This window comes from Alternaria rosae (genome assembly GCF_020736505.1).
Source record: "Alternaria rosae strain MPI-PUGE-AT-0040 chromosome Unknown BKA58scaffold_1, whole genome shotgun sequence".
NCBI lineage: Eukaryota > Fungi > Ascomycota > Dothideomycetes > Pleosporales > Pleosporaceae > Alternaria > Alternaria rosae.
Genome location: NW_025763570.1, coordinates 1,353,119 through 1,377,471, shown reverse-complemented (window position 1 = coordinate 1,377,471; position 24,353 = coordinate 1,353,119). Strand labels below are relative to the sequence as shown.

The 24,353-nt window shown below is 53.6% G+C and overlaps 10 protein-coding genes across 10 annotated transcripts; 3 read left to right on the top strand and 7 right to left on the bottom strand.

Annotated features, from left to right (window-relative positions):
* Window positions 1-1,518: 1,518 nt before the first annotated feature.
* BKA58DRAFT_396188 (uncharacterized protein) lies at window positions 1,519-4,747 on the top strand (the record flags this gene model as incomplete). The annotated part of the gene is made up of 3 exons (XM_046171343.1): window positions 1,519-4,149; window positions 4,193-4,445; window positions 4,548-4,747. 3 exons carry the CDS (start codon window positions 1,519-1,521, stop codon window positions 4,745-4,747), a joined length of 3,084 nt encoding a protein of 1,027 aa, XP_046030708.1.
* Window positions 4,748-5,252: 505 nt separating this feature from the next.
* Window positions 5,253-6,418, bottom strand: BKA58DRAFT_372224 (superoxide dismutase). The gene is made up of 3 exons (XM_046169106.1): window positions 6,321-6,418; window positions 5,795-5,974; window positions 5,253-5,676 (listed from the first exon to the last, which is right to left on the bottom strand). Exons 1-3 carry the CDS (start codon window positions 6,331-6,333, stop codon window positions 5,405-5,407), a joined length of 465 nt encoding a protein of 154 aa, XP_046030707.1. The 5' UTR covers window positions 6,334-6,418; the 3' UTR covers window positions 5,253-5,404.
* A 321-nt stretch (window positions 6,419-6,739) lies between these two features.
* On the bottom strand, window positions 6,740-8,134 carry BKA58DRAFT_8686 (transaldolase). Its single transcript, XM_046176078.1, has 3 exons — window positions 7,820-8,134; window positions 7,054-7,752; window positions 6,740-7,002 (listed from the first exon to the last, which is right to left on the bottom strand). The coding sequence occupies exons 1-3, from the start codon at window positions 7,856-7,858 to the stop codon at window positions 6,763-6,765; spliced, it is 978 nt and encodes a 325-aa protein (XP_046030706.1). The 5' UTR covers window positions 7,859-8,134; the 3' UTR covers window positions 6,740-6,762.
* A 277-nt stretch (window positions 8,135-8,411) lies between these two features.
* BKA58DRAFT_407219 (uncharacterized protein) lies at window positions 8,412-9,470 on the bottom strand (the record flags this gene model as incomplete). The annotated part of the gene is made up of 3 exons (XM_046172017.1): window positions 8,412-8,534; window positions 8,598-9,391; window positions 9,452-9,470. 3 exons carry the CDS (start codon window positions 9,468-9,470, stop codon window positions 8,412-8,414), a joined length of 936 nt encoding a protein of 311 aa, XP_046030705.1.
* Window positions 9,471-9,558: 88 nt separating this feature from the next.
* On the bottom strand, window positions 9,559-11,033 carry BKA58DRAFT_372218 (1-acylglycerol-3-phosphate O-acyltransferase). The gene is made up of 2 exons (XM_046169105.1): window positions 10,588-11,033; window positions 9,559-10,525 (listed from the first exon to the last, which is right to left on the bottom strand). The coding sequence occupies exons 1-2, from the start codon at window positions 10,944-10,946 to the stop codon at window positions 9,949-9,951; spliced, it is 936 nt and encodes a 311-aa protein (XP_046030704.1). The 5' UTR covers window positions 10,947-11,033; the 3' UTR covers window positions 9,559-9,948.
* Window positions 11,034-11,036: 3 nt separating this feature from the next.
* BKA58DRAFT_8683 (uncharacterized protein) lies at window positions 11,037-12,123 on the bottom strand. Its single transcript, XM_046176076.1, has 2 exons — window positions 11,591-12,123; window positions 11,037-11,534 (listed from the first exon to the last, which is right to left on the bottom strand). Exons 1-2 carry the CDS (start codon window positions 11,933-11,935, stop codon window positions 11,127-11,129), a joined length of 753 nt encoding a protein of 250 aa, XP_046030703.1. The 5' UTR covers window positions 11,936-12,123; the 3' UTR covers window positions 11,037-11,126.
* A 1,246-nt stretch (window positions 12,124-13,369) lies between these two features.
* On the top strand, window positions 13,370-15,046 carry BKA58DRAFT_8672 (uncharacterized protein). The gene is made up of 2 exons (XM_046176074.1): window positions 13,370-13,989; window positions 14,042-15,046. Exons 1-2 carry the CDS (start codon window positions 13,589-13,591, stop codon window positions 14,877-14,879), a joined length of 1,239 nt encoding a protein of 412 aa, XP_046030702.1. The 5' UTR covers window positions 13,370-13,588; the 3' UTR covers window positions 14,880-15,046.
* Window positions 15,047-18,349: 3,303 nt separating this feature from the next.
* Window positions 18,350-19,854, bottom strand: BKA58DRAFT_433589 (concanavalin A-like lectin/glucanase domain-containing protein; the record flags this gene model as incomplete). Its single annotated transcript, XM_046173202.1, has 2 exons — window positions 18,350-19,387; window positions 19,441-19,854. 2 exons carry the CDS (start codon window positions 19,852-19,854, stop codon window positions 18,350-18,352), a joined length of 1,452 nt encoding a protein of 483 aa, XP_046030701.1.
* Window positions 19,855-20,632: 778 nt separating this feature from the next.
* On the top strand, window positions 20,633-22,587 carry BKA58DRAFT_407215 (RIO1 family-domain-containing protein; the record flags this gene model as incomplete). The annotated part of the gene is made up of 2 exons (XM_046172016.1): window positions 20,633-20,773; window positions 21,043-22,587. The coding sequence occupies 2 exons, from the start codon at window positions 20,633-20,635 to the stop codon at window positions 22,585-22,587; spliced, it is 1,686 nt and encodes a 561-aa protein (XP_046030700.1).
* Window positions 22,588-23,030: 443 nt separating this feature from the next.
* BKA58DRAFT_306093 (NAD dependent epimerase/dehydratase family protein) lies at window positions 23,031-24,125 on the bottom strand (the record flags this gene model as incomplete). Its single annotated transcript, XM_046167093.1, has 4 exons — window positions 23,031-23,455; window positions 23,525-23,865; window positions 23,923-23,977; window positions 24,059-24,125. The coding sequence occupies 4 exons, from the start codon at window positions 24,123-24,125 to the stop codon at window positions 23,031-23,033; spliced, it is 888 nt and encodes a 295-aa protein (XP_046030699.1).
* Between the last annotated feature and the right edge of the window lie 228 nt (window positions 24,126-24,353).

Here is a 24,353-nt window from a genome sequence, read left to right as displayed (position 1 = left end):
ATTCAAAGTCGTCTGTGTCTTTGTTGTCCAAGAAGAAGTCCTGCTTCATCTGGCTCTGTGCGCCGCGCAGCAGCTGATAGAAGACGTGGTAGTTGCGCTCGTTTGAGTTGAGGCGCACGACTCTTGACTTCTCCAACAGATACCAGTCTATGTACGCACCAGCGATGTGGCCGGTGCGGGAGAATTCGATCCTGATGAACTTTCCAAAACGAGACGAGTTGTTATTCCGCACCGTTTGCGCGTTACCGAAGGCTTCGAGGATGGGATTGGCTCGTAATATCTGCTCGGATAGGTTGGAGAGGTGACGGCCTCCTGACTTTGCCCGTGGGGTTTCCGAGTTGGCAACGGCGGCTAGATACTGGATGACCTTCTTGGTGTTCTCGGTCTTACCAGCACCGGATTCTCCGCTGTATGGAGTCAGTTACGGGTGGTTTAAATGTTGGGCTAACTCACGTCACGAGGATACTCTGGTTGGTGCCTTCCTCTATGAGATTCCGAAAGGCATGATCAGCCATGGCGAAGATATGCGGCTTGGTCTCCTCCCTACTCCGCCCCCGGTACATGTTGATGTACTCTCGCGAGTAGATGGGCAGCGGGCAGTAGGGGTTCACGGTGACGAGAAACAGTCCGGAGTAGGTGTATATTAGGTCGGCCTGGTATCGCATGTGGAGGTTGTGGATGACCGAGGGCTCGTTCAGATGGGTGAGTTCAGCCATGTCGTCGGCCTTGTCGAACTTGGCCGGATTGACCTTGTCGATGGCGTCGGCGTCGACATCCTGCTGGGTGCCATTGTCGCACTGGACCAAGATGCGTCCGCCCGGCAGGTCCTCGACGACCCATCCGCGGACGAAGGCCGTGACGGGATCCCTAAGCCAGACATAGCGCTTGCCGGAGAAGTCGTTCTCGCCTTCTACGATGCCACCCAGGCGCGGAGCAGCGTCGTCGTCTTCGGAGATGAACTGCGGGGCAAAGGTGCCGACAGGCGTGCTGTTGCGGTTCGAGTTGGAGCGCAGGCGTGCCGAATCACTGCGGCCCAGCGGCGGGCTGGTGAGGTTGGTGAGGGAGCGGTTGCGCAGATGGTCCATGGGGGAGTCGTCGCCCTCGTGGAGCGGCGAGGAGACCGAGTTCCTGGCAAAGGGAGTGCCGCGCGAGTTGCGGGCGAAGGGTCGGCCATTCGGCGCGGGCCCGTTCGCGCTCATGGTGGTGAGTGGTGGTGGTGGTGTTGTCGTGGTGCAGTCGTCGTCGTATCCGAAGGGGTCATTTGGGCTTAGCTGATTGACATGGCCCAGTATGTACAAGAGTATGCGGGGACGCGGGTGCAGACATGCAAAAGGAACCCCAGGGAGGCTTTGCTGGTACAGACGCTGCACGTAAAGTTGTTGTAAACAATGACAGCCGCTGGGGCCCCTAGCAACAGCCGGGGTCGTGATTGGGTGGGCGCCGCACGGACACTTTGCGATACTGTCGCGATGCATATTATCTCACGAACTGCCCACGCTCCTCCATCCACCGCGCGTCATGACAAACAACTACGCGCATCCCCCGCCCATGCAGCAGCTCCCGGGCATCCCGGGCATCAACCTCGCCCCATATGCGCAAAATGGCCAGCAGCCCCCGTTCCCTGCCTTTCCTCCTCCCGATGCCAATCTTTGGGCGCTCTTTCAGAGTGGCTCCTTCCCTCCAGGTGCCCCAAATCTCCCGCCGCCGCCGCCGCCGCCCTTTCCCAACATGGCCTTCCCCCCACCGTCGCTGCCTCCGCAGCCTCCGCAGCCGGAGCGCGTACAGAACATCGTGGACAGTGACCGCGAAGATGGCGAGCTGAGTGAAGGCGACAGTTCGCCGTCGCTCATGGACAAGCTACAGCAGGATCGCGACGCGGCCAAGCAGTTCATCAAGCTTCTGTACAGCAACAACGTCTCTTACAAAGCCCTCGCCAATGAGCAGCTAGATCCTGAGCTACTGAGGGGCCTATACCAGAGCGCAAACCTGCCGTCGGAGCCTGCGCCCATCCTGCCACCCAAGACCAACGATGCCGTCTCCAATGCGCCCGCCGTCCAGCCAGTGACTCCCGTCGCGCAAGATGCGCCCAAGTCTGTCGCGTCGCCAAGCACTCCGGGTCATCGTCAAGATTACATAGCACGTCTTCAGGCCGCAAAGGCTGCGAAACAGGCCGCCGCCGCCAAACCCACCACTCCAGTCACCAAGACGCCCCAGCCTGCGACACCGCCGGCTGCTAAGCCGCATGTCACAGACGAACAGAGAGCGCGCAACACCGAGTTGATCAAGCAGCGCTTGGAAGCCATCAAGGCGAGACAGAAGCCGCCAGTCACGCCCGGCTCGCATACACCCACGAGTGCCGCCTATACTCCATCCTTCTCTGCCATTCCAGGTCTTTTCATGGGCGCGTCTTCGGCGTCCAATACTCCTGCTCCGACCGCGCCTCAACCCGTATCCCTACCACCTTCTGCTCCTCACACACGGCCTCTGGGCCAGTCTCCGCACGCTGACCAGGAAGACGATTCGATGATAATAGATGTTAGCGAAGACGAGTCCAACGGCAGCGACATGGACATTGACGACGATCAGCCAGCTCCTCAGGCAGGCCAAAATTCGCGTCAGGCTCCTGGTATCCTTCCCAACTTCCACTCCGGCGCGATGCCAGCAACCCCATCAGCCGCTGCTGTCGGTACCTCAGGCGCAGAAACACCCAACACAGTCGCGCGCGAGAAGGAGCTAGTGGACAAAGAGAAGCAGTTGGTGGCCATGCGCGAGACACTCAAGAAGAAGCTCGCTGAAAAGCGAGAGCGGGATAGGTTGGCAGCAGCTGCCAGCGCCGCGACATCACCGTCCACGAGCCAAAAGACTTCGACGCCAGTGCCATCTCTCCAGGCCTCCACTCCAGCTTCGCTTCCCACATCCACGACCCAGTTTGTATCATTCCCGTCACATTCAAAAGACACAAATCGTCTTCGTCGGGCGGAGATCCAATCTAAGCTGCCTACCCTGGATGCCGAGATTGCAAGTAACGCGACCAGGATGGCTCAGCTGACCAAGGAATTGGCGCAGCTAACAGCGCAGAATGAGAAGATTGCAAGGGACAAGGAGCAGCTGACCAAGGAGCTGGAGGATCTGGGTGTCGACACGGAGGGCATGTCTCATGCGCAATTACGGGCCAAGAAAGATGAAATCGAAGGCGAGCAGTCTTCGGATTCGAACTCCTCAACTAACCAAACGCAACCTGTATCGCAGCCCGCAGTCAAGAATGCTTCACCGGTTTCACTTCCAGCTTCAAACCAACATACTTCAGTACCAATGGCACTTCCTGGACTTGGACAGGACACAGTTGAGCCAGAACAAGAGACTTATGAACCCCCCGAGTTACCAGAACAGGTCATGCCTGTAGAAGGCGCCGTCAACCCAGCAGCATCACAGATACACTCTGGCCCACAGGATTCGCCTGCCAATGGCACCAGGACCCTGAATCCTTCAGCGCCAGCCTTTGTTTCGACAGTTCAGCAAAACCAGATTGAAAACACGCAAAGTGATTTATCGAGAGCTGATGCGAGTGTACAAAATGCGATCGACGTCGCTAAGGCCAACGCCAGTGCTACCACGCACCAAGAGATCCAGCAACCTATCACTGCCCCCTCACCGTCAGAAGAAGGAGAAGTCGACATGTCTGTTTCCGAAGGCGATGAAGACGAGGAAGAAGAGGAAGAGTACGAGCCGGAATACGAGCCAGAAGAATCTGTCGTTATCCCCGAAGTACCCGTGGAAGAAGAAGTGGAGGTGCAGACCAAACCTGAGTATTCACTCGAAAGCTCGCAAGCCTCTCCGCAAGAAGAAGAAGCCTACGAGCCACCCGACATCGACGAAGAAATCCCGGATGTCCAGGCCGGCGAAGAATCCACCGCAGATCAGTATGAGCCCACGGCTCAAGCTGAAGCGGGAGATGGCGCCATGGACATTGCTACATCATCTGATGAAAGCTCTGACGATAGTGAATCAGACGATGAATCGACTCCAGAACCGGAAATGGGGAAATCTATCTCAGCGTATAACCCGCTACACCAAAACGCCAGAATCGCTGATGATCTAGCGCCCGAGCTACAACCAGAGGTAACGTCTTCGGCGGCCGCTGGCGGACCTGTACGTTAATCACCACACGGGAGGCCTAGCTAATCTGGACCAGGTGCCTGAGATGTCCGAGCAGGACGAAGAACCAGAACCAGCCAGGTTTACTCCGTACGAAAGCCCGCTGCGAATGTTCAAGTCCTATCGTTATCATCCCAACTATGCTCAAGATATAAATGGTGGCTTCCTGTCCCTGACTTTTAGTCATCAGATCAACCCAGAGAAGCCGCTGTGCCAGTACGAATTAGCTGGCGGCGCATGCAACGACCCTGAATGTCCCGATCAGCACTTCAGGGAAGTTGCTATTACTGGTGCGTTGGGAGAGGCGTTTTTGTCTTGATTTCCGCTGTGTTTTGTTCTTTCCATTTATCACGGCTATACATTTGCGCGGAAACTGACTCATGAAACTATAGGTGATAAATTGCTCGTCCAGCTCGGCACAGCGAACCCAGGCAAGACATCCGAGGAGAAACAACGTTGGAATGACGGTCTCCGCGGCGTGCTCAAGGAACTTCGTCAGAAGAACATCAAAGACCCCAATGGCATTGCCGTGGAGATAGCGAGGTATCGTCGTCAATTCCTCAACGACGATACTCGTGTCGTCAACTTGTAATCCTTCTTTGCTTCCCCCCAACACTCTAGGCCCCTGCGTCCAGCATACACCTCAAATGAGCGGGGATGGCTTCTCATTCCTCATCCCCTCCTTTGCTACTGACCTTGACTACATCCACTCAGCAGTCCGCTTCTCTTTGCGTACCATTCATCGGTGAAAAGTTGCGACATTGGGGGCGTACAAACAATCAACTCTCTATCTCTCGACTGTAAGCATCGATACCCTTTCTCTGCATTGGCGTGGAGTTACGGCTTGGTTCTTCGATCCGTCTATCTTTATTGGATGAAATACTGGTATACAGGGCGACTAGGACACACTCTAGCCCGTCCACTAGCAACCTGACCTGGTACGTATTGCTGCCAGCTGCTACGCTCAGACAATTGAGATTCGGTCATCTCGGCGGAAGAGCGAGTAGGCGGCAGCTGCGGGGATTTGGTTGGGGTGGTGGTCGTGCTAGAGAATTAGTCTACGTAGGCACTACAAAATGCATATTTCTTCTGTCAAATCTTCATCATCATACGACTGCAAATTCATCCTGTCAAATATATATCTTCACATTTGCACCTTGCACTTGAATGAGGAATAGGATACAGCAATTGATTCTCGTCAAGCTACCCTAAGATTTCCTTATTGTTTACGTTCTTAACACGCAGCATTCTAGTTGGAGATGCCAATAACACCGCAAGCAGGACGAGGGCCAGCGTTACCAGTCTTCTTGGACTCCTCGTGTCCGCCCTTGCCGAGGTCGTCAGTTCCAGCGTGAACGACGATAGTGCGGCCGATAACGCTCTCGGAGCCGATCAACTTGATCAGCTTGTCCGTGGTGCTGCCCTGAGCATTGCCCTGGCCGTCGGTCTTGAAGTTGCCCAAGTCACCGACGTGGCGCTCGTCGTCTTCGGGCGCGCCGTGCGTCTTGTTGTGGGGGTTGACTGGATGGCGGTGTTAGTGTGGGTGTTCGTCGAGATGACTAGATCTGCAGGGAGCATGTTCCTGCGTATCCGGTGCAGGGTTGTTGGGGTGTAGGTGTAGGTGTAGGTCTGTACTTACAGTGAGGACCAGCAGACGTGCAACCGTTTGTGTTATCGCCGAAAGCGTGAACGTGCATGCCACGCTCAGCATTGGCGTCGTGACCGGTGATGTTCCATGAGATGGTAGTAGGGGCGGACTCGTCGGCCTGCTCAAAGGTGACGGTTCCCTTGACGTTGGAGTCTCCACGGAGGACGGCGACTAGAACATTCCCGTTAGCATATCTGTTCTCTTCAAGCCTCAAGCTTTGGACCAAGCTTCTGTAGGTCGTTCTAGTGCGGTGATGCGCGAGCAATGTCGCGGAAGGGCCATCAGGGTGTCTCGCGTCCGTCGAGCTGATTGGAGAAGCTCAACGACGCGCCCCAGGTATCAACTGACAGCATGGTACTCCTTGTGAGTCCCAAAGCTGTCCAATTGACCTCTTCGAGCGTTACGATACAACCGAGTACCATGTCGTCGCAAACAATCTGCTCAATCTTACGCAGGCGGGACGACCCCACCTTGCCGCAACAAGGCAAGCTCGTGAAGCTACTCTAAACAAACGTACCGGCTTTGACCATTATGACGGTTATGTGATGAGTATTGATGGTATTGACTGGTGTATTTTGGGATCTGTGACAGAAAGAGGCGTTGTTGGGGAGGAGATGGGAGGGAATGTAACAGCTGGCTAGAGGTGAGCTTTGAAGCCGCCTCCACCGGCCGAATGCGGGGCTGTAGTGACGCAACGGTCTCTAACGCCGGGCCAGATCCGACGAATGATTAATAGCCCTGAGGGCCCAGCACTCGACATGGTTTCCATTGCTTTCTTACAGTTTTATGACATTGAAGGTTTCAGCATATCACGGAGAGGACGGAAAGATGGTGTTTTACATCTGATGTCGATTTTACTATCTATTTGGAAGCCAGCCCATCATGTCTCATATCAAAACCGAAGAAAGCCGTAAGAGTGTTCAGATGCTCGGTGTATCTCCGTTATCGGATTATACACTCTATGCCGCCTGGATCTTCTTGCGGAGAATGTCCTTGAGAGTAACGGCATCGGCAGCGAATTTCGAGATACCCTCGCGGAGCTTCTCAACGGCCATTTGGTCCTCGTTGAAGAAGAAGCGGAACTCGGCCTCGTTGTTGATGTAGCTCTTCTTCTCAATGTCGAGCTTGCTGGCATCCTCGGCGATAAGCTTCTTGGGGACGTCGTCTTGTGAGTTGTACAGCTCCTCGAGCAGGTTGGGCTGTACTCGTTAGTCACATGTGCAGGGATAGAGCCTATGGACGGTACTTACAGCAATGGTCAGGTAGTCGCAACCAGCGAGCTCGGTAACCTCGCCGACGCTTCGGAAAGATGCGCCCATGACGATGGTCTTGTAGCCGTGCTTCTTGTAGTAGTTGAAGATTTGCTGGACGCTCTTGACACCGGGGTCCTCCTCCTTGGAGTACTCCTTCTTGGTCGAGGCCTTGTACCAGTCGAGGATACGACCGACGAAGGGAGAGATAAGAAAAGCACCGGCCTCGGCAGCCGCGATGGCCTGGACCTGGGAGAACATGAGGGTCAAGTTGCAGTTGATTCCGTGCTTGGATTGCAGGATCTCCGCAGCCTTGATACCCTCCCATGTGGACGCAAGCTTGATGAGAACGCGCTCCTTGTCAATACCGACCTCCTTGTAGAGGTCGATGATGTGCAGAGCCTTCGCTACTGACTCTTCGGTAGAGAAGGAGAAGCGCGCATCGACTTCTGTGGAGACCTTGCCGGGAACAATCTGGAGGATTTCCTTGCCAAACTGTACCAGCAGGTTGTCAAGGGTAGTGTCGACCTGGTTCTCAATGTCGGTGCCGTTCTTCTTTCCGTATGCGACGGCCGCGTCGATCAGCTTCTCGTACTCGGGCTTCTTGGACGCGGCGAGGATGAGCGAGGGGTTGGTGGTCGCATCCTGGGGCTGGTACTTCTTGATGGTAGCGAAGTCACCGGAGTCGGCGACAACGGTCTGTAGGGAAAGTCGGTCAGCTATAATTCTTCCGTACACTTGGTGTTGCGCATGTGAGGATACTCACGGTGCCGGAGGCCTTGAGCTGTTCGAGGGAGCTAGGCATTGTGAATGGGTATATGTGTGTATGGAATTGGGATTGAAGATTTGTAGCAAGTGTTTGTGAGAGCACTTGATATGTAGTAGAGGTGAGGAAAGTTATCAACTGATGTGATGTAAAAGTGTTGTTGGGCCAGCTGCATGGGTGGGGCCTTTCATACGTAGCGCCCCTCACCTTCCGGCCCCTCCATGGAAAAATAGCGTCACCGGTGGCAATGGCGGCAGAAGTCAAGCTCAGTCAGCGGTGAGGATCACATCGAGTAACCGCTAGCGATCAGAAATTTTGCCGCTCTCGGAGCACTGTCGTCCGGCCCATCCATCAAGACGCGGTTCGGGATGAACGTGGCTGGACGCGATGCCTGAGCAGATCCCACGTGGCGGCACTCGGAGCAGAGTAATGCACTGTCATACGATTGAGGAAGCTTGTTCTACCAACAACCCACGGCTATACACTATCGCGATGTTATTATTAGCTTATCAAGATGAATTCCCGCGGACGTATCCAGGGCTGCTTCGGCCAAAAGGCCGACTTCAACCTTATCCATTGGGATAGTTGAATATCACAACTTTGCTTTGCCAGTCGTCTTGCCCCATCCGTCTTGGTTCAGCCATCCGTACACCTCCTTGTATTGTTCTTGAAGATTGCTAACAGTATGGCCCGCTCCACTCGGTCCCGGATCGTTCTGCATCATCAGTCATCAGCACACAGTCACACACTCGGGTGGATGCTTTCCATCAATACTTACGAATGCCTCAACTAGCCTGGTCTGTTTCGCGCCCACCTCAAGGATCGTGCCTCCACCCAAATCAGCCTCTTCCAGACATCTCAACATGGCAACCGCCACTTCTTCAGGTGTCGCCCACGCATCCTTGGTCTCGTCGATGAAGGTCATTTTCTCCGGATGCTCGGTCCACAGTGGTGTTTTGATGACACCCGGGGCGACGGCATTGACGCGAATGTTCATCTCCGCTTCAAGTGTACCTAAAGAGCGTACAAACCCGTTCATCCCGTGCTTGGCCGCCGTATATATCGGCGCGTGGAGGTTTGGGTTTTGGCCTGCAATGCTAGAGATGATGACGACTCTCTTAGGATTCTGCGCACTCACTCTATCCACACCAGGTGGTGGATTTAGGAAATGCGATATAGCGAGCTGGGTTGTGCGGATGGGATGTGTTACGTTGATATCGAGAGTTGCGTATCGTCCCCCATCGGCTTTGTCTCTGCTCGCGCCGCCATCGACGCCTGGAGGATGCCAGAAGTTACTCCAGTGGGGATCGTAGATGCCTGCTCCTGGGCATACAACGTCGACCTTGCCGAATTCTTGTATTCCTACCTCGAACATGCGCTCCAGTTGCGGCCAATCCGTGACATCGGTCTTGAGAAAGACGGCTCGTGGTCTCCCTTGCTCTTTTGTACTGTATTCTTTGACCAGTTGCTCTGCTTCCGGGCGAAGCGAAAGGTCGGCAATGAGGACGGAGCATCCATGACTGAGGAGTAAAGCTGCAAAAGAGAAGTTGATACCTGATCCAGCACCAGTGACTATGGCACTTTTTCCCTTGACACTGAATGCGTTTCCGGGTTTCGTCAGGTTGGTCAAACCTGGTTGTCTTGCTGCCATTTTTCTTGAACCCCTTCTTGACCTGGCTCGGATGAATAATTACAAGAAAACATCCTTCTCATGGTCGTCAACCATGGCTATATATGCGACCTAGGTACACGCTGTCCAGCATTCACGCGTCTAACCAGCACGGGATTGCCTCATTGGGTAACGAGAGGGGTAGTTGTGGGGTAATTCGCACCGAGCACTATAGCAATCGGGGAAGGTTTGCCGAGCTCCAACCCTCGTACACCACGCGGAAGCTCGTATTTTGGGTAGTTCTACAGTTCATCATACTCCAAGTCTGCATGCTAACCTCGAAAAAGCCATGAAGTGTTTGAAGACGGTGCCGCATTGGGTTGAATAGACTTTGAGTAAATGATCTTTGTACTAGAACTACGATTATGTACATGCCAACCAGCCAGACAGTATCGAAGCTGCCATATTTGGGATATCAATGTATGCCAAGCACCACCTAACGCCATATGTGCCATAAATCCTAATTCCGTTTCCTCAGCTCACTGCGCTCCTGTCCATCTATCCCGCTAGTCCGTGGAAGAGGCTCGCCATTGCCCGTGCCTGAGACGTGGCTCAACCGAATCAGCTCATCCATCATAGCGTCTCTTGTCTTCTTGAGCAGCTCGTCCACGTGTTCTGGTCCCTTTCCTTTTGTTTGTATTGGCGGCAGGACTGTTACCTCGACCACGCCTGGCGTAAACCTCTTGCCCTTCACGTCTAGGACGTGGTAGTAGTTACCAACGACGACGGGTACGATTGGGACTTGTGCTTGTACGGCGAGATGGAAGGCGCCTTTCTTGAAGGGCAGGAGTTCAGGTTTCGAAGCGTAGGAGCGCGTGCCCTCGGGGAAAATGAAGACGTTCTGGCGTGTCGTTTTCATGGTGTGTGCGGCAGTATCAAATGCGGCGCGGGAGGACGTGCGGTTTGCGCGGTCTATGAAGACAGTCTTGGAGAGGGCCATGAACCAGCCCAGTAGGGGAACGTATTTCAGCGACTTCTTGGCCGTGACGGATGTGTATTTTGGGAACATGCAGCCGAGCATGAGGACGTCAAGTTCGCTGCAAGACATGTCAGCGCTGCTGTCGAAATTTGGCCTAGCCAAAGGACCTTGGAAACCCACGTCTGGTGGTTGCCCACAAAAATGGCGGGACGGTCCCTGAGGGCATCTTCTCCACTAAGACCACCCTCTTTCTTCATGCTCCCCGTCACTCTGAATGTTACGCCGGTGCACAACCACATGACCCATTTGAACGCCCGCGCAACGGTCCACTGGATCAGTCCACCATAGCCCACAAGGCGTAGAGGTATAGCCACAAGGGTGCCGTACAGCGCGCAGCAGAGCATGAGGAGCATAGAGCTTATTGCGAAGGCGTAGTAGGACACCAGCTGGGCGGGCTTCGCGGGCAGCACCAGCGAGAGCAGGCGCATGGCGATGATGAGCGCGGGCGGCATGGCGGCGAGGTAGATGAGCCAGCCCATAGCGAAGCCTTAGGTCGGAGAGGGAAGGGGAGGGAGAGCGGGTAGTGCGTGTGTTTGTATGTGTTCGTATTGCGGGTTGAAGAGCGTTGGAGCTTGGTGGGGACATTTTTTGTCACGCGCCGAGGTTCGCACATGCACGCCTCGCCAACTCGCTAAATGTCATGTGTACAGCCATGCCATTCATCGTGACCCCGACTTCTCCTCCACAGAATGCGCTGAATTCGTCCGCACCAGCACGTCTCTCCGCCGCCTTGACCAAGTTATCGCTGTAACGCAGAATGTAGTGGTATATACAAGGAAGAGAGGAAGCAATATCCACCGCCAGGCTACCATGCACCCGACCCTAGTTTTGATCTCGGCGTGTTGCGCGCCGTCAGCCAAAGGGAGATCTAGCACGGCCTTGAACCATGTCTCTGGCGTCCACCTCAGATACGGGTAGTTGATGCCGACTGTGTTGGAGGCGATAGGTTCCTTGATGTGCTGGCCAGTTGTCTGGTACGTCACTACGAAGACGAAGATGAACGCCGATAGACAGAAGACGCTTCCGAGCAACGACAGGACAGCAAGGGCGCTAACACATTTCCGACCCTGCCACGACTATCAGTACGCTGTTCAAACAACCATAAACATCTCATTTGCCATACCTGTCCGGTCTTTCTCATCCTCCATGCTGTCACCATGCCGAAGATGCCCAGGAAGAATCCATACACTGCTGCGCCGTTGCTCTCGTGCCCTTGGTCCGTCCACAAGTTCTTAGGCTCAACGTTTATTTGGGTTGGATTGCCCGGCCAGTTAACATGGTAAACATGCACCTGATGCTTTTGGTCATGTAGCCAAGCTACCATAGAACTGAGCAACCCAAATACGGTGATGGACAGTGCGCAGAGCAAAGCGCTAGATGCGAATAGCAGCCGATTGATCCTTTGTCGTCTTGCCATCAATGTCAGAGATGCGGGCGCTGTGCGTGGAGAATGTTGTGTTAATTCCATGGTAGTCGAGCAGTGTATTGCGAGTCGGTATAATACGAAGAGGGGACGAAAAAGCACTTCTCAACGGTTCATGCTCGAGTATTATACGCTTCAGATCTGGGGCTGAGCCTTTTCTCCCGTCATCGTGGCACACATTCGGGCTTGGTGGATGAGCTCAGCACCTTTGCAGCTTAGTTGTCGCAGCCTTGAACCACATCAGGCACGCTACCTCTCTCAGATGTCTAATATTAGCAGAAAACATGGGATCATCAGCAAGCATGTCGGCATCTTGATGCTCAGTCTCCTACTCGTTCAGCTTGGCGTGTTTGGAAACGGAGCGGATGACGCCAGGGGAGCCATGTTGGTCAGTTGTATCGAAGTAGGAAATATGCGCAATTCAGTATAAAAGCCTGACGATTGCCTGTCTTCGAAACAGTGGTGAGATGACGCTGGTGCACTGTTTCTTGTTTCGAAACATGTCAATATTTGCGAAACTTGGTGGCCTCTGCATTCCCCTGGGGAACCAGTGTAGGACGGGGTAGATACTAGTGCATTTTAGGGGCGAGAACGCAACTGCACAATTCGAGGCGCACGTTGCCTCTTCACCAAAGAGAAGCGCGAGTCGAGGGAATGTCTTTGGAGGTGTGAAGGTATCGGTCGGGGTTCCTGACACGCCTCGGGTCGATCCTGCCCGCCTCGGAAGAGCTGGTGGAGCTAACCAAACCAACCACCCACATTTTCACGACGCGTCTCCGTACCCTGGACCCATCGCTTAGGCGGCCGACGAAGCATGAGCTTTTGTACGTGCTGCAACTCTACACTCGGCGGTAAAAGAGAACGAGACGGCACAAATGCAGGCCGACAGCTCTGCTCGATCGACTTGAAGCTCTGTCTTTGACCCGTGATGCGACCTACGGCACGTCTGGGCGGCGGCTAGTCGTCACACACCAAACACACGCGTTGACACGGTACAACCTTTGCCGCTGCCTGCTCCAATAACCATGTTCGATTCAATACGGACGTCTCTACTCGCAACTTCTGCTGTTGAACCTCTTGGTATCGAGCACAGCTTGCCAACAATACTCTACGCCTGAAAGCATACGCGTGGCCTAGGCTCGCGCATAGCGCACAAGTCAAACAGCGTTTCTTGATCCCATTCTTCGCGACAGCTGTTCGCATTCGGTCCGGTCTGCGCTTTGGCTTTCCAGACACCACGGCCGTCCCGAGGACCGGCATGAGGATGGGCGGCTATCGCAAAGTCCACCTACAACCCAACGCACATGGGGAGCGCAGAGCCAATACTCTAGGCTGCTAACGATTACACTTCCAGCCTCTTACTCAATCTGTCCTTGATCTGATAGCAAGCACGACCCGAGATCCAGGCAGACCCTGGCCGTGGTGGGTGTTCGATTGGATATCGAGCTGTAGTATGAGCACGGCGTAGCTAAAGCGATATGCAAGCACGGCACATACTTCTCATCGGCTCAACACTTCATGAGTAGATGTTTATATCCTTCATGTGGAACTATTTCTGGTATGTAGCACTCATTATTTTTACTCACTCTCTTTCTCTCATTCGCTTCCTGCAGCCCTGCGTGCCTGGCCGGTCCAGATTCAACGCCAGGAATACGTTCTGTATTAATATCTATTTGAAAACAACATTGGATTGCACTCATGCGGCTGCCTTACCGGTCGATCAGCAGCATTCAACCACTCCCTAGCATTTATACCACCTTTCCAGCCAACTACGGCGGCTCTGACTCAACGAACACATCTGGCATTCATTCCGGAACATGCCTCATCAGAAAGATCGAAGATGGGATTGAGGTAGTCCCTTTCGAACGGAGTAATGTTCTCTCTGCTCCCATCCTCAGCCCAGATCAAGAGGAGAAAGAAGTCTTTGTACAGTCATGGGAAGTTCATAATTTCAACAAGCCCCTGCCTTCTCTTCCCAGATGCATTTGGCAGCGAATGTCTCAGCGGCAACGTATCTTAGCTTTACTGGGGTTACAGTTCCTGATGCTCCTCACGATTGGTCTGAGTCTTCTAGCTGTCAAAAGTCGATCTTCAGCCAGGTACGATAAACGAGGTCTAATCTTGAGGATAGCGCTAACATCCAATTTACAGCGACCAGGATGCGGCAGTAGAAGTTGCTAGCGACGGCCCTTCAAATGCCAACATCACCAGCAACCTCCGACGTGGAATATTTGCGCTACCCCTTAAACTTCCCCAGCAGCATAGTATGGCATGCCTGACAAGCATGAATCAGACCAATGCTTGGCAATGCGCATCTAATTCAACATTTCAACTAAGCATACTCCCAGCCCTGGCCGGTAACGACAGCGCAATCATGATAGCGGTGGGACCAACGCGCAGCAACGATACTGTCTGCCATGGCGAGCGCATACCGAGCATTCCACCTTTGGAGCTACTAGCGGCTGGCGGTACTGAGCACGAAGATAATTTTGCCTATCACTTCCGCACAACCTACGACAAAATCGTATTGCTCAGCGAGGAGGAGCTGTCTTTGACTGAAGAGCTACAGGTGCATCCTTCGACTTTGAACACTCCATTCCAACCTGGGGATCGTCTGTGGCAATGCACCTTCAATGAGACTTCTATTGAGGGTTACATCTACCCTACCAAGGCCAAAGTTGCCACCACTACAGGCACTGCATCAGGCACGGTCGATGCGGATAAACCCACTACACTTCCGGATCTCCCCTATGCCGTCAGGCTGTCCGAAGAGTGGATGCCAAATGGAAAGCCCCCTTATTGTACGAAAATGTTAATGGGAGCCGACGGTACCCTAGCTCCACTTTCGGAGGAGATAGTGTTACGCTTGGACAACTCCACGGGTGATGTTCCAGTTTCCACATCGCAACGTATGCGACGTATTAGGCATCGAGAGCAACGAGACGAAGCGCAGTCAGGCCAGTGTCAATGTGAATGGGTGGTCAACTGACGCATGATTTTTGATCTTACATTCGACTGACAATACCATAACCCCGTTAAAATCGCCGTGTTTGCACTGGTCCGACGTTTTCATTACTTTTCTATTTGGGCATACTTAAATCAAAAAACTACCAGAGCAGGTTGCGTATCATTATCAGCCAAGACTGTGTCGCGAAGAATAGGTGATTGATTGTATCTTGGGTCCATGGCTCCACACAGGACCCTTTTTCCTGGGTTCACCCACACATGACATGCCACACTGAATAGACGACCGGCGAAATTCGTAACTGCCCTGCAGACCTCACAACGTCTACCTCGGTCGCGCCCCTGCCCGATCTCGTTGTCACATCGTCGGCATCTGGTAGCACCCCCCCCCCCCCCCCCCCCCCCCCCCCCCGGACTTTATTTTTACTTACTCGCCAATTATTCTATTCTCTGAGAACTGTCTTGAACTCCCGCTTGTATTTATCTCTTAAGCATCATCACCGAAGACTGCGAGGGTAGCGAATGGATCTTGCGTCGCAGTCATCAACCACGCCATCAAAACCAGATCAAGCAAGATAGCCTTGGCATACAATGGTCCCTAAGGTCACCGAATCCAGGCGAAGCTCTTCACCAGGGGATCTTCCTACACCAAGCAAAAGTGTTGTGCCTCCAAAGACTCCCGAAATCATACAAATACCTGGCCGGTTCAGCGCGCTTGGAACTGACAGCACCGTAGCAGTGGTGGGAAGGAAGCAAGAGACTCACGTACGAGTAAAGGTGGAGCCTGAGAGTCCCGATAATACGGTATACCCTACCTCGCCAGCATCCCGTCATCGAGATTACAGGAAAGAAGCGAAAGTAGTCAAGACCGAGAGATCATCCGCCCGTCATCACACGGTTCGCGTCAAGGTCGAAGATAAATCTGATCCTGATACACCACCAAGCTACCCATCCTTCACAACAGCATGGTCCAAATCTCCACTCCGTGTGCCAACTACTATCGCTGATCAGTTTTATCGGTCTGCGATAGTCAAGAAGGAGAGCGAGGACGTTTTGTTGCACAGGGACGTACTGTCACTCCGCAGCCAAACTTCAGGTCCGTCGATTAGCTCAAGTTACAGGAGATCCCCCGTCGAAGCGTTTCGTGACTTCGATGCGTCACACCCAGCCTCCAAGATCAAGATAGAGGAGGAACCAGAAAAGGGATACTACATCCCTACGGGAGCGAGCAAAGTCAAGCACGAAGCGGCATCTTCCTCCACAAATCTTCCTCACTGCCATCACACCCCCACAGACTATTCTAGTTCATACCACAAAGCGCCTGTGAAAGAGTGTCCAGCATCACGTTCTTCACCCGACGTCAAGCGCACACGTGGCCACTGTACCGTCGCGCCAACACCAGAACTGCGCCCCGAAACTAAGTTTTCTTACCTCCAACCCATCACACCTACACCCTTCAGCACACCCTACGGTCTTGTCAACCCCTACCCTCCCGATCCATTATCATACTACATCCCCGGCTCCTTGCTCGAAGGCGTGAGAAGGCGGACGAAATGGGGGCAGAGAGATAGACGGACAAAGCGGGTACCGCCGGTTCTGCAGCCGGCAGGTGCGCCTGCCGCTGGGGACGTTGCTGATGGTAGGAAGGATGGTTCGCATATAGGAGCGGAGGGCACTGGAAGTGGCGGGAAATGTGCATGGTATAGACTTTCGCTTTGCAAATGCTGCAAGTGGATCAGGTGTATCAAAGCAAAGTGCTCGCAAGCTGCTAAGAAGAGGTGGTGGCAGAAAAGTAAACAGCACCAGTATACCACGGAAAGGAGGGAAGACAGTGGGTTTTACGTCGTGAGGCGAGAGGTCGGTCCTAATATCAGGGTCACGGTTCGAGATGTCTGAACTACGTGTGAGTGGTGGTCGGGCGTTTCGTGAGAGTAACCTTCAATGGCGGATGGCACTGGGGTAGAAAGACCAGCCTTGTCATCAAGGAAGGTGCTTGGGAAGACACACTTGGGGCAGCGCGGACTTGTCTTTTACGGTGCACACATATCCTATACGCGATTGGCACAGTTTCTAGTTCGAACTGCACAGTATGCGCCATTGTCAGTGACAAACAAATCAAGTATACGTCATACCGTCTCCATAACAACAATGCATTTGTAGAGGTAAAGACAGAGCCCCGGGGCGAGTTTACTGGGCAATGGGATGTCGATTTACTGAACTGGGCAAGAAATATTGGTGCAGTTATAGAGACTGCGTATCAATCCCTGCCCCCACAAACAGGCTCGGACGATGAACCACCCTGCGGCTGGCTCAATGAGGCGGAATAACCGTCAACGTCTTACTGCTACCATAATCTGCAAGAGGATCCCTCAAAACCATATCCCGGAACTGAACACAAGAGAACTTTTGAGGTTTTGTTGTGGCGGACACTTTCCGCCTTATCAGGTTCTCAGAACAGCACCATCGTCCGTACAATCGAGTCGTTAACCAGCGAGTACATCGATGGTGAGGAGAAACTCAGAGCAATCGGTGCGTCCTGTACGTCAAGCAGCAGTGTAGGCTCAGCAAACATCGACCGCGTGTGCTCTACTTACTCTGATTGTTAACGGAGCGACACTCCGGTACCTACTGGAAAGGATGATTATGCGAAACGTTTTGGCGCAGAGGCTCTTGCGTGTACACTCAACATCAACGACGATAGTTGGCTGAAGTGACTGTTTGACTCAATAGGCCTACCGTCACCACTTGATACAGCAACAGAAAGTGCTGGAGGTGTCATTGGCAACATCAGATTTAATGCTCAGCTGGAATATCTGCAAGCCGACCAACTTCGACAATTCCTTCTACAAGCTTACTCTACCTACGCGATCAAGCTCATGTACAACGACGGTCGGGATTTCGTAGGCGTCAACAAGACACGCCTCAACTCACACGTCCCCGATCTCACAGCTTTTATCACTGGAACCGTGATTGAACCGGGCGTCATGCCGGCTGCTGTTCCTGTGGCTTTATTCGGATTGTGGGCGTTGATCAGCTCAGGTCTCTGCCTTGTCTGTGGCTTCAGGCGACGACGGAGCGCGATTCTGGACGGGCATACAGTTTTCAGGCTTGGAGCCGAGTTGCAACAGACAGACCGGGTGAGGCTCCAACGATATTCTACAATCGCCGAGATTGAAGAGTGTGAGGCTCTACATGAGATTTCAGGGTTTGTAAGTGATATGGAGCCCAATGATGATGTAGGGAGGATTGGGCTTATGGATGGGAAGCCGGCTAGGAAGGACAAGCTTTATCAGTAGTATCTCACGCATGGCACAATTCAGTAGCGAATTCCCTAAGAATGCACCTTAAACGGAACAAAGAATTTGATCAAAACGTGTCTCATTGTCAAAAATGTAGTATGCGTATCGAACGCTCTACCACAGAAATAATATTTACAACCAACGTTATTTCCCCTTGCATGTATTTTCCTATATCATCAGTATTCTATCAAGCGACTTAGAAAGCAAGCAAGACAGCACCCATCATAGCACCGACAAGACCACCGGCCTTGACATGGCTCGCTGCACCAGTAAACTGCGATGGTGGAGCAGAGAAGGTAGCGTTGCCAGAGGGCTGGGGCAGCGCACCAGTAGGCGCGATTGATGGCACAACAACACCAGGTGCAGACCTGGTGTCGATCTCCAGACCAGAGGTGGGGTAGGGAGGAGATGAAGGTACTGCTGAAGTGATCAGACTGGAGATGGGCACAGCAGGGTACTCAGTCGTGAAGGTGGCGGGCGGTGCGTTGGTAATTGCTGGGGGAGCGTCGGTGACGGTGACGGTAGCAGTACCGCACTCGCAAGGCTCATCTTCGCTATCACTGCCGGTAGGAGAGTCAGGGCTGCCCGATTCTTGGGGGACAGCGGCGCCGCCGGTGGGGTAGTTGAAGCCGGATCCGCCGTTGCCGCCGGCGGGGACAGCTGGGGGTGTGGGCTTTGCTGCGTCGCTCTCCGTGCAGGTGGTGGAAGCACCAGAGGGCTTGGAGTCAGAACCGCTGTCAGAACCACCAGTGGCGGCTGGGGCGTCGATGCCAGACTCGATGGGAGCTCCGGTTGCGGCAGCGGAGTCTTCGATGGCTACGCTATTGACAGGAGCACCCTCTGTGTTACCGGCATCGATGACCTTGATGGACTTGAAGTCGCCGGTCTTGTCAGTCCACTCATACTCCTTGCCGGGCGAGTAGTTGATGACCTTGATGCTCTTGACGGTCATGGTGAAGGGCGCATCGTCGTAGGTGACGTTACCACCCGCCCACTGACGAGTGCCTTCATCCTTGGAGTCACCGCCTGGCCAGTTTCCGAGACGAACATTGCAGGGCGTTTGCGGGTAGTTCTTGCCGCCGTTGGCATCGGCAAAGTTCAGAGTGCGGGTAGGCTTGTCGTCAACAATCCAGGTGAGCGATTCCGAAGTCCAGTTGAGTGCGTACTTGTGGAACTCGTTCTGGTTGTTCAGAGCATCAGCCTCGATCATGCGATCGTAGGTGGTAGTGTTGCCCTGGCTGGTGTTAATTTCTTGAAAAGCAAATGCAAATTGTGCTCTTCACATACCTTGCCGAAGTAGTTCTGCTGTACACGGCTGTCTACACCACCAATCCATTCCCAGTCGACCTCATCCAAGTTGTCAGACTGAAGAACAATGGAGGAGATAATTCCGACGCCAGGAGCTGCCTTCATGACGACCTCAACGTATCCAAAGTGAAGCATGGCCTCGGATCCAATGGTGGGAGCATCACCCTTCTTGGCAACAGTGAACTCAGCGCCCTCGGGTCCATATGTCAGGGAACCGGCAGTCTGCTTCCATCCCTTGATAGCATCCTTTCCGGCAGTGAAGTCGGTCTCCCAGTTCTGGGGCATGGCAGGGTTGTTGGGACACTTCTTCTCCATGGGGTTGCAATCAGTGAAGGTCTGAGCGGTGGCCAGAGCAGCCAACACGCTCGCGGTAGTGTATGTGGAGAAGTGCATGATGGAGGTCTCGGTAAAGTCTAGTTGTTCGAGATAAGTTGATAAGACAAAAAGAAGTAGTCGTCCGAGAGTGTGCTGTACGGAGTTGTTTCACACGCAAGACACAATGTCAACAATGCGTAGAGTGGTGTTAAGGAATGTAGTGCTTCGCAAGCGAGCGTTGAAAAGAATGTAGTGACTGAGGTCGACCTGCGTCCAGAGAATCGACTGAGAGAGTGTGAAGTATGAAAGGTTCGACAAAGAATGCAGGCCAGCGCTGCGTGTCAGAGGAGCACCGACTATTAAAAGTCACGAAATGCTATACGAAGCAATCTCCCCTGCGCGCCAGGACGCGCATCAGCGGCCAGCGGCCAAAGTCCATGCGGCTTCTCAAGCCCATGCAACATGTCTCCAGTGCAGGCGCTGCGTAGACCTGAATGGTCGTGAGGATACTCCTGAAGTGTTTCACCAGCCGTCAGTGGAGACTAGAGTGTGTCAGGATAGTGCAGCCGCGGAGCCCGTTCTGGCGGCGACGCCGCAGGCGCCTATCAGAATCGAGAAGTGCCTGGCATCATCTGGCTCATGTTTCTTCTTCCCAGCCACTAATTCTTATGCTTTGGGAGTTGGCTGGCTGCGTGGATGTGGCTGTGCCGCTGCGCCCAGGAAGTGGAAGGGATTGACCTCGAGATTGAGATGCGCACCTGGGCAACCCTGACAGCTGGAGCGATGCGCGGTCTCCTATCTTATCTTGGCGATCATCCGTCTATCAATGACGTCTCTTCAACGGCCGGTTGCAAACATGTCGGCGCATCGACGCGCGGAGAGCTTGCAAAGGGGCATGTCTGACAGGTGCAGTTTGGTAGGCGGCGCAGTCGCTCCGACACCCGGTGCCAGACATGTGAAGTGCAGGTGGGAACGGCGCGCTATCCGGAAAAAGCTAGTAAGCTTTTCACCTGAATTTTTTAGGTACCAAGATTCACAACTGGAGCCGAAGCTCACCATCGGCACGTGACTCATCGCTACACCGCCTTCCAAGGCTCGCCCCGCCGTTGCCCCTCCGTGGCAGAATTATTGAATTATGCGTGTGACGAAATATACATAGGCCAACTTTCTCAGATTTTAATCGACACACAACCAACTATGGCGACCACCGACGGAGGAGTAGAGCTGCCACAGCAACAGCATGGAGAAGTTGACCAAGTCGTAAAGCCCGTCACAAACGAAACGGCCACCAACGATGACGATAACGAAATTGACGACCTTTTCGAAGACGAGGACGAAATAGTGCCTGAACTGATATCGGGCGACCACCACGACTTTACCAAAGCATACAACCGCCAGCGAAAGCTAAACGACACGAACATCCCAGACGATCACAAGCCCAAGTCAAACCCACAGAAGCCGTCTGCCAACACAAACGCCTCCATCGACGACCAAGTCGCCTCACTCGCGAAGCATGCGGGCAAGATTCGCCTCACCGGGCGCATGACAGGTGCGTCTGGAGGCAACGCCAGGGACAAGGACAAGGCAGACCGCGCGACAACAGAACAGGTCCTGGACCGGAGAACACAGATGATCCTGCTCCAACTCATAAACCGCGGCGTGATCTCAGAGATTCACGGTGTCATCTCCACGGGCAAAGAAGCCAACGTATACCACGCTATGACAGAAGCTGCCGAAGAGGACGCCGATCCCATCCACCGTGCCGTCAAGGTGTACAAGACGTCCATCCTGATCTTCAAGGACCGCGCAAAATACGTCGAGGGCGAGTTCCGCTTCAGACAAGGATACAACAAGAGCAACAACCGCGCCATGGTACGGATGTGGGCAGACAAGGAGCGCAGGAATCTGGCCAGGATACACGATGCAGGTATTCCATCACCGATGGCTCATGCGCTGCGAAACCACGTCCTTGTCATGGGCTTTGTGGGCGATCGCAAAGGCAAGGCAGCGCCTCGTCTGAAGGATGTGCGCTTTGAGGGCCTCACAGCAGAGGAAGAGGATGCGAAGTGGACAAGTCTATACCTCGAGATGCTGGCGTACATGCGCATAATGTACCAGACATGTCGTCTTGTACACGCAGATTTGAGCGAGTACAACGTCCTGTACCACGAGGGCAAGCAGTGGATCATCGACGTCTCGCAAGCTGTCGAACATGACCATCCTCGCTCTCTCGAGTTCCTGCGCATGGATGTCAAGAACGTGTCTGACTTCTTCCGTTCACGCAACGTTGAGACGCTAAGTGAGCGCAAGGCTTACGCCTATATTACAAGTGCCGCAGGAGCCAAGACTGTAAAAGAGCAGACCGAAATGGAAGAGAGCATCCGTAGCCTGCTAAGCAAAGAGCCATTAACCGAGGAAGAACGGAAAAAGGAAGAAGAAGACGACGACGTCTTCCGCAACCAATACATTCCCCAAACTCTTGAGCAAGTTTACGACATCGAGCGCGACGCCGAACTCGTCAACGCCGGTGGTGCCTCCGACCTTCCCTACCAAGCCCTCCTCGCCGATAATGTCGTTAACAACGGCTCTGATGCCTCTGATGCTGAGTCGGACGATGGTAGTTCGGGTTCCGAGGTCGATCAAAGTATTTTCGACAAGGGCCCCAGCCGCGGAAAGAAACACGTTGATCATGACGAGAAGGTGGCGCATAAGAAGGCTATCAAGGAAGAGAAGCGCGAGAAGAGGAAGGAGAAGATGCCGAAGCATATGAAGAAGAAGTTGGTGAACGGAGGCGGGCATAAGAAGAAGTGAGCGTAGATGCCATTTGGCCTTGCAGTCTTTTCGCGATCGCAGAGAGATTCTAAGTGCATACGAGTGCGACCATTCTATGCGCGTATACGCCACGACTTGCATGCGACATATACAGGAAGGTATATGAAGTGAAGAAGTCCACCAGGCCCATGCAGTATGGTCGTCTAAGTGCCCGGATAGCCAGCCAACAGCGTTGCTTCAAATTCCACTACGGCAAACTTCCCGAGTCGCATCAGGTTCACGACATGCCCTGAGATACATGCTACCACGTACTCATTGGGGTCCTGAGCACGATCCAGAGAAGGGAAGCTTCGTCGTAGCGGACCTTTGTCGGCTACAGATGTCTGGGGGTCGCTCCACGACGCTAGAGAGATGCGATTGTAGTTGCTGAAGTAGTAGAATAGAGTATCATTCCATCATATACCCACATCTTTTGTCTACTTTCATAGCATGTTCTTCCTCCACGCCCTCGTACCCAGCTTCTCAATCTCCGGCACCTCAACTGGGCCCCTAACATCCTCATCTTCTAGTGCCTCTACAACCGCCTCACCCACCAGGTCCGCTTTCAGCGGCTTAATACCACCCGCACCCATGAGCCACGTCAACCGTCCACCGACCGCGCTGTTTATCATGGCAGCTACACCACCCGCTGCCGCAATAGGGAGAGTAAATGTACGACTGCTATCGTACATGAAGGGTGCGCGAATGAAGATCGATCGCATGGTAGGGAAGGTAGAGGCGATAAGGGATTCGGCTTCGCGTTTTGTTGTGATGTAGCGTGCGGGGAGGATGGGTGTGCCGGCTGCGGCGGAGATGTAGAGGTAGGTTGGGACTTTGCGGGTTGAAGCTTCTTGGGCTAGGGAAACGGCTGTTCATACAGAATAGTCAGTCGTTTGCGCTAATTGAAGAATCAACGGCAATGCCAGCGTCAACATACCAGTATCCCGATTCATAACCTCATACGTCAACTGTCCATCACTCTCCTGTGGTCTCAACGTCTCCCCCTCCTTCCGTGTAAGCGGGTTCTGTGTCCCAGCCTTGGTGTTGCTAAAGGCGCGCTGGAGTCCTTTGATCGGGCTCTCCCGTCCGCTGACTACGCCTTTGTAGTCGGCTTCTAGCAATATGCCCATGCTGTGTATTACGGCATCGGCGCCTTCGAGATGCTTGGTGTAGGACTCGGGGTCGAGTATGTCGCCTTTTTGCCATGAGACCTTTTCGGACCAGTCGGGTGGTGTTTGGGAGGAGGAGACGGAGGACCAGTGGGGGGTGCCAGAGCGTCTGCGAGCGTGTTAGTAGAAGAGTGGGATGATGGGAAAAAGGAAGGTAATGCCGTACGAGATTGAGGTCACGCTCCAGCCTCTATGTGCTGCTGCTTTGCATATCCGGCTACCTATGTGATATGTTAGCTAGCTGTTGTGCTGGTGTAGAGCTACCGTCCCGACTAGCTTGGGGACTTTTGGGAATTGCATACCCAAGAAGCCATTGCCGCCGCATACCACGAGTTTCTTCTTTGCAGCTTGTGCTGTTGTCGATGCCATTGTTGTGTTGTGTGGTGATTAATCGCACAATGGTCGGGATATTGTTTGACAGAGCAATGGCTGATAGAAAGCAGCGAGTGCTTACGTCACTCCACTTCGCGTCTGTCGCGTAAGATCGAACAGGGATATGCGGAGATGCTGTTGACCTCCGCGTCTTGCATATAGGTCGCGTCGTTGCTCCATGTCAAGCCATATTTCAACAAGATATACATATAGAATAGACATGAT

Coding starts and splice junctions, on each gene's coding strand:
- BKA58DRAFT_372224 (XM_046169106.1), bottom strand. Junction 5,677..5,794: donor CACGTCTGCTGGTCCTCACT/GTAAGTACAGAC, acceptor ACCGCCATCCAG/TCAACCCCCACAACAAGACG.
- BKA58DRAFT_8686 (XM_046176078.1), bottom strand. CDS start 7,858: ATGCCTAGCTCCCTCGAACAGCTCAAGGCCTCCGGCACC. Junction 7,753..7,819: donor AGCTCAAGGCCTCCGGCACC/GTGAGTATCCTC, acceptor CTTTCCCTACAG/ACCGTTGTCGCCGACTCCGG. Junction 7,003..7,053: donor GCGACTACCTGACCATTGCT/GTAAGTACCGTC, acceptor TAACGAGTACAG/CCCAACCTGCTCGAGGAGCT.
- BKA58DRAFT_372218 (XM_046169105.1), bottom strand. CDS start 10,946: ATGGGCTGGCTCATCTACCTCGCCGCCATGCCGCCCGCGCTCATCATC. Junction 10,526..10,587: donor TTTGTGGGCAACCACCAGAC/GTGGGTTTCCAA, acceptor CATGTCTTGCAG/CGAACTTGACGTCCTCATGC.
- BKA58DRAFT_8683 (XM_046176076.1), bottom strand. CDS start 11,935: ATGGAATTAACACAACATTCTCCACGCACAGCGCCCGCATCTCTGACA. Junction 11,535..11,590: donor GGATGAGAAAGACCGGACAG/GTATGGCAAATG, acceptor TAGTCGTGGCAG/GGTCGGAAATGTGTTAGCGC.
- BKA58DRAFT_8672 (XM_046176074.1), top strand. CDS start 13,589: ATGCGGCTGCCTTACCGGTCGATCAGCAGCATTCAACCACTCCCTAGC. Junction 13,990..14,041: donor AAAAGTCGATCTTCAGCCAG/GTACGATAAACG, acceptor TCCAATTTACAG/CGACCAGGATGCGGCAGTAG.